Source organism: Mus caroli, chromosome 13 (assembly GCF_900094665.2).
Source record: "Mus caroli chromosome 13, CAROLI_EIJ_v1.1, whole genome shotgun sequence".
Lineage (NCBI taxonomy): Eukaryota > Metazoa > Chordata > Mammalia > Rodentia > Muridae > Mus > Mus caroli.
Window position 1 is genome coordinate 8744759 of NC_034582.1, and position 7359 is coordinate 8752117.

General features: G+C 45.1%; 1 protein-coding gene across 1 annotated transcript in view; it reads right to left on the minus strand.

Annotated features, from left to right (window-relative positions):
* Positions 1-7048, minus strand: part of Actn2 (actinin alpha 2) — a 70929-nt gene extending 63881 nt beyond the window's left edge. The window contains exon 1 of the mRNA XM_021180915.2: positions 6705-7048. Coding sequence (XP_021036574.1) covers positions 6705-6830 — 126 coding nt within the window. The 5' untranslated portion in view covers positions 6831-7048. The remainder of the gene's footprint in view (positions 1-6704) is intronic.
* Between the last annotated feature and the right edge of the window lie 311 nt (positions 7049-7359).

Sequence of the window (7359 nt, forward strand, 5' to 3'; positions counted from 1 at the left end):
CACACACACACACACACAACTATACTAAAACTTTCCTGTGGGTTCTCTGGAAAGACCACATTCTAGGGCTGGCAAGAGGGCTCAGTACAGTAAAGAGCTTGCTGCTTGAACATGAGGATCTGAGTTCAGGTGCCCAGCATATACATGAAAAGTCAGTTGCAGAGGCACGTGTCTGTAAAACCAGTACTGGGGATGCTGAGGCTGGAGGGTCTTTGGTACAGGCCAGGCACTCTAGCTAAATCAGTAAGCTTCAGGTCTCTCACTGATGAAAGACCATGTCTCAAAATATAAGGTGCAAAAAGACTTGAGAAGAAATCTAATATTAACTGCTCCCCAGACACGCACACCCAAGCACACCTGCACGAGCTAAACACACACAAGGGCACCTTCCTGCACTGTACAGCTCCTGTCTTTGAAATCGGCAGAGCGTAGCATTTAAATTTACCTCCCCACAGTTTGCTTTCTCTTCTTTCTGGAAGAACTAGTCCCGTTCCCAGGGAAACGGAGGCAGAGTTCTGACTATCCTCCAACGGGTTCCATACCAACTCCTCTGCAAGGCACGGTGGCTCCCCGCCCACTCCAGCCTTCGCCTTTTCCGTGGGTGTCTCCTAGCTGCAGCAACCAACTGCAGGGCTTTCTGACAGCTCTCTGATGCTGAGTTAATTGAGGTTCCCAGTTAAGATTTCTCTTCCTCCTCCCACATGCATAGGAAACCGTATTTGGGGCTCACGTTTTTTGGTGAATCTGACTGAAAGGACAGAGCACATCCTATTCCCAATGAATGTTTTTTTTAATGCAAAAACAAACAAACAAAACAGTGAACTGGGACATCTTAGAACCTCTCAGGTAAACTAGGTTTACCTCTCAGGTTGTAATTGTAACAACCCTTCCTTTAGGTGGGGTGTGTGAGCTTCCTAAACTTCTCATAAGATCCTGTCCTCACCTCTTTATCCTTCCACTCCCAAACCATTCCTTGGCCATGTTAGACTACAAATTTCTCCTTCCTAGACATGGGGGCTAGCCCCTTTGAGCACAGCTGTCCATGCCCTGTACAGAATTTGATACATGCTGTAAGTAGCTTCCCATCTAGACAGTCTTCTGGTTGCTAACGAGACGCTCTTCATTAGATGCAGCTACTGTCGGTGCCTGTCTCCAGACGTAGGTGCAGCAAGACTCACTGGGAAGATCACATCTGCTTAAGGAGATTCGTTCAACAGCCTACCACTGTTCCGGTGGTTATGATGTCCTTTCTAACATCCCTCCTCCTGTCTCTCTAGTGGACACCTTCCAAGACAATGTATCCATTAAATACCTTCCAAGATTATGTATCCATTTACCCATTCTAGCCCTCACCATTCTACAGCCCTGTGGTCCCATGGCCGGCCTCCACCTCAGACCCTCCCAACCTGAATCAACCCGGAAACAGGACACTTGTGGATGCAAGACTCCTCCTAGTTCAGACCTTGGAAGCTCTGTCGCCAAAAGAATGAAGTCCACAATCACCCTGGCACCGGAGGACTGCTACCATCCATATGACCCCATTTTTCCTCTCCAGTCTTTTGTCTACATTTGTCTGGGCATCTTCAGCTATGGAAGCGTGTCTGCCTTCGCACTTCCTCATACAATGAGCTCAAGAATACACAGCTAGACTTCGATGACCAAGTTGCTGTGGCCCCCTTGTTTCCGACCCCTCTCTGCATGTTTACCCCTGAAGTTGTTCCCTGTTGGGGAGGAGCTCTCCATGAAATACTGGAGAGAAACTGCCTCGTAATGGTAAAGAGCTGGGTAAAATTCCACTGATTGTCCCCTCCTTATCTCTCCTCCAAAACCCACAACAGGGCTTCCTACCATTTCCCCCACTCAAAAGGGCAGATTCTCTCCCTTCTCCACTCAGCTAACAGTAATGCCTGCAGCGCAGCCCAGTTCATCTCCTACCCTTCTGTAAACTCTTCAGCTTCTTTCTCTCCATCTGCAATGATTGTCCTCAGTTCACTTCCTGTGAGTCAAGCTTTAGATGAGCGTCCAACGTTTGATATTAAACAATTATTATGTCCTAAATATTCACACATGCAAACCTAATCTTTAAAAGAACTCCAGGGAAAGGGAACATGGGAAGCAGGCATAGAAAGGCTGAGCATTTCTGGATGAAATGATAGGAAAGGCTTGGCAGTTAATAGTGTGTAATAGTAATGTGTATGTACAGAACACCTCGGAATTGTGTCCTTAAAACTGTAAAAGCTGGGGGCCAGTGACATGGTTCAGTGGGTAAAAGTCCTTGTCTCTAAGCCTGATAACCTGAGTTAGATCCCCATAATCTATATCATGAAAGCAGAGAACTGACTCCACCAGTCATCCTCTAATATTCATAGCATGCACAGCCATGGTATATATGTGCCTATACATATACAATAAATGTTCAATTTTTAAAATTAGTTAAAGTGGTATGTTTTAAGCAAATAAATGTGAAAATAAGGTGGCTTATTTATATTATATATATTTTATTCTGGGTTTGTGTTTGTCTGAGTACGGGGGCATGTATGCACATGCATGGGGGAATGTGTATGTATATATGTATGAGTATGTATGTGTGTGTGTGCACGTATGTGTATATATGTGTTTATGTGTACAAATGCATGTATGCATGTATATATTTATGTATGTGCATACATGTATATATGTGTATATGTGTATGTATGTGTATATATGTATGTGTGTATATGTGTGTATGTATGTGTGTATATGTATTTGTGTATATGTATGTATGTGTGTACAAGTATATGTGTATATCTGTGTGTATATCTGTGTGTATATGTATATGTGTGTATATATGTATGTCTGTGTGTATACATATGTGTGTTATGTGTATGTGTGGTGCTGGGGATAGAACCTAGAGTTTTGCTCATACTAAGCAAGTGCTCTGAGTTTTCTGCCCAGCTCATGTTGCATATATTTTACTACTATCAGAAATAGCACATCCCAATCGCCAAGGATTGACTCTTGTACTTCACTCTCCCTCCCAAGTTTAAGTAGAGTGTGATGACTATCAGACCAACTGGCAAACTTCCCAAGCATCGCCTTACAAGGCTGGCAGTAGTATTCAACGCTGTGGTTTACTGTACTGCATATAGATCTCCTTCACCCTAACTCAGTTTAAGGTCTCGACTGGGGCACAAGCCAATGATGAATGGAAGAATTTTAATCTTTGTCTCATACATGAACACATTGGGGTTTGAAAGATACAGGGACTCAACTGACGTTCAACAGAAAGAAAGAACCAAGCTGAGGACCATCAGGGTCTCCTGAGTCTATGAAAATCCACAAGCTTGTTCATTTGTCCAAACGATTAGTTCCTTTCCTCCCTGAGAAAAAACTCAGACAATCGTACATTTCACAGCTGGGGATGTAGCTCAGTGAGAGAGCACTTGCCTAGCAGGTATGAAGCCACAGGTTCCCTCAAGATTGCTGCTATGACAAGTCTCCATCTGCCTAGGCTTCCCCAGGGAAGGGTTAAGGCTGAGCACACTCCTTGATCCAGAGAAAGCCTGTTTCTAGACTCCCATGGGAGACCATCAGTGTTAAAGGTTTTGACAGCCCCTAGAAGCAGCTTAACTTACCATGGATATGAGAATCCCTAAACTGTGCTGTATAGTAAAGTTTCTCTCTAATTCCAGATATAAACCTGATCTATTACTGTTTCCTGTTTGCAGCTAAGGATGACCTTGAACTTCTGATCCTCTTTTCTCCACCTCCCGTGTACTGGGATCATAGACATAGACCACTACACTCACCTATGTAACACTGGGGATCGAACCTAGGACCTTCTAGATGATAGATACTCTACCAATTGAGCTACACTCCTAGCCTTCATTACTATTTTAAATATTCCATCTCTGACACTACAGGATCTGTTCACCTCTCCTTGAGTTGTAGTTAAATTTAAAACACAATCTTCTTTATAGATCATGTAGAGCCTACCTCAGGGACCCAATATGGCCCTGCGGATAATGTGGGGGTGCCAGCACACACACACACACACACACACACACACACACACACACACACACCCTAAGTCTAACATCTCTCGAGTGACCTTTATAAAAAGCACTCTACTGTTCCTGAGGCCTTCTGCAGCAGAGCATTCCACACCAGGGGCAGGGAGGGATTACCACAGTCCCAAGCCTCAGAACTGTGGGTATAATTAGGCACCACATCCATTAGCATGCCACCAACGTCACCGAGAGCCACCAGCATCTGTTGACAGATCACATACCCGGCATATCACTGAAATGGCAAGTGCAGAGAAGGTGGCCCACAATAGAAACAATGGCATCTTGTCCATTCCGGGTTCCAACAGTGGCTCATAGGACAAATATAGAGGCCACTTCTCTGGGTGCACTGAGCTCATGGTTCCACACAATTTCACTGACTGCAGTAGATTCTCTACCAAAAGTGGAAAGGGCTGTGGGCACATCCGCTCAGGTCTGTGTTCTGGGAAGCTGGGGCTTAGCTTCCCCTGGCATCTCTAACACCTAAGCTATCTTATTTTTCTTCTTTCTTTCTTTCTTTCTTTCTTTTTAAATAATGTGTGTTCCAGGCTGGCCTCCACTTGCTGCAATCCTCCTGGCCCAGCCTCTTGTGTGCTGAGATTATGAACATGTGATGCTACATTCAGCTCAACTTATCTTTAGGGAGAAAAAAAAGAATGATCGTTTTATACTTTTCAGCATTTTTTAAACTGGGTCAATTCAAATTTCAGCTCTTGAATAACATACTTCATGTGGTACTAATAATTGTAATAATTGGTCATAGAGGAATCCTAAAAAAATTAGGACAATGCCACTTACACAAAAGTATTGCAAATATGTTGTTTTTTTAAAAAATATATTTATATATTCATTTATTCATTCATTTATATGAGTACACTTAGCTGCCTTCAGACACACCAGAAGAGGTCATTAGATGGTTGTGAGCCACCATGTGGTTGCTGGGAATTGAACTCAGGACCTCTGTAAGAGCTTCAGTGCTCTTAACCACTGAGCCATCTCTCCAGCCCTGCAAATATGTTTTTTAAATTAGATATCTCACAAAGAGTAAAGACATGGCCTCAGAAACTGAGGATGTCTATACCTTCTTTGTACTGTATTTTCTTAGAATCAACAGAAACTTCTAGACTCAGATTTTGGCTTTCAAAAATGATGGGTAATCTTGTTCCATTCCTAATCTACATTATTGTTTTCCATAAGACATGAACAATCTTCAAAGCAAAAACACAGAAGCAGAGATCTTTTTTAATCCATGAAAAAGAAAAAGTAATCAAACTTGTTGAGAAAATGTTTAAAAAGAAACGAGACACTCGTTGCTATAATTAAACCACTCTTCAACTTCTTACCAAGTGGTTACATCCAGATGGCACAAGTATAACCCTCAGGGCCATGGGCATCCCTCTTGGTAAGCCCTTTAATTAGACTCTATTTCTAAATGTATCAGTCTCTATCCCTTGTTCCCAAGAAAGGTAGTGATGGCAGACACCTCGGGAAGCAAGGTGGGGGTGGAAAAGCATCATCATCAGAGGGTTATAGCAGCAGCAGGGACAGAGCTGCTACTGAGAATTTAAGAGAGAGTAGACAAGAAAAGAGAAATACTGATATAAAAGTAGTGCGTGGTTATTTGATAATGAATGCAAGCACGAAGCCTTTTTCTTTCTTGTTTTCATCACCGTAGATTTCCAACATTATACACTTACTGACACACAATCACTCAAAGGAGCAGCTATGGAAACTCCCATGCGCACTTACACTCACACTTAGCATCCACCTAACAGTAGGCTCTTAGAAGGGAAATCCACCTTGCTCTTGCCCAGAAAAAGTAAGAAGATAAGGCATAAGGCACTGGCTTGGGGAACTGGCTTTTGTCAGAATGTTGAGTTAGTCTGTTGACTTGCCTAACCACCCAGGCTCTGTGCCCAGTCAAACTGAGGTGGAACTTAGCCTCCTGGTGAGCACCCCTATTTGTTTTAGCCAAGAGGATCAAGAAGAAACCCTGAATAATGGAATGTTCCATTAGGCCCCATAGAGCACCAAGATGGGGAGGGAGCTCTTGGAAGCTGGCTGTCTCCTTCATCCCTGTGTGCTTACCTCAATGAACTATAAATAGAGTGTGAAATAATTTTTACTTTGTAGGTGAATGTCTAGGGTTCTACAGCATCCCTCTCTAAGGAGCCTAACATGTTTAATAAGTAGTTTTCGAATTATCTTTGGGCCAGACCTAGGGAAGTTGAGATAGAGTGGGTTTTCATTTTGTGTCTTAGTGAGGAGACAGTCTTGGGGCAAATGAAGACAGCAGGGTCTGTCACAAAATAACTTTAGGGCAAGGTCATGGCAAAAGGAGAGCTGAGACTCTCAGATTCTAGTCTAACAGTCTTTTGAATTTTGAACATCATTTGTTTTCCAACTAGTCTAACAGTCTTTTGAATTTTGAACATCATTCGTTTTCCAACTTATGTTAACTTTTACACACACACACACACACACACACACACACCAAGTGTCCTGCCTATCTCTGGGTGTGCTGTCCTTTCTGATGGTGGGGTGGGAGGCTGGGGGAACAAGAGCCTCCACCAGGGGGCCTCTTCTAGTGGCCACAGCCAGAGACGCCCCCACCCCACAACGACCCAGGCACAGACATGCGTGAGGGACCCTGCTGACCTTCCTCTGCTGCTTCTCCCAGGCCGGGTCGAGGAGCAGGTCGCGGTCCCACTCCTCCTCCTGGATCATATACTCATCTTCGTCGTAGACATAGTTGTACTGCACGCCGGGCTCTATCTGATTCATGGCGCTGGGTGGCTGGGGCGGCTGGGAAGCGAGCGCAGCGCGAGGTATGGACAGACGGACGGAGAAATGGATGGATGGATGGATAGATGGATGGATGGATGGATGGATGGATGGATGGATGGATGGATGGATGGATGGAAAGGCGGCGGGCTGCGGTGACCTTCTCGCGGTTCCTGGGGCGGCACGCCTGGGCGCGGAGTCTCCGGTGAAGTACCAGCACGCCGGCAGGCAGCGCCGCGCGGATTAATAGCCCGCTGAGAGTCACGTGCTGCCGGCCCCACCTACTCCCCGTCTCCAACACGTGTGGTTGGCTGGCTGGAGAGCCCCGCTCAGGTTCCACTGCCTTGACTCCGCCCACCCCTCCTCTCTGCTGGCTTCCAGGGATGACCTAGGGGCACCTCGGACAGCAACCCAGAGGAAAATAGGGAGGGTTGGAGGAGGGTTGGAAGCCTAGAACTAAGGAGAGGATACCTATGGATCTGGTCCCACCTCTCATAGCGTACACACGCGTTCCAAAGACCCGCTGCAA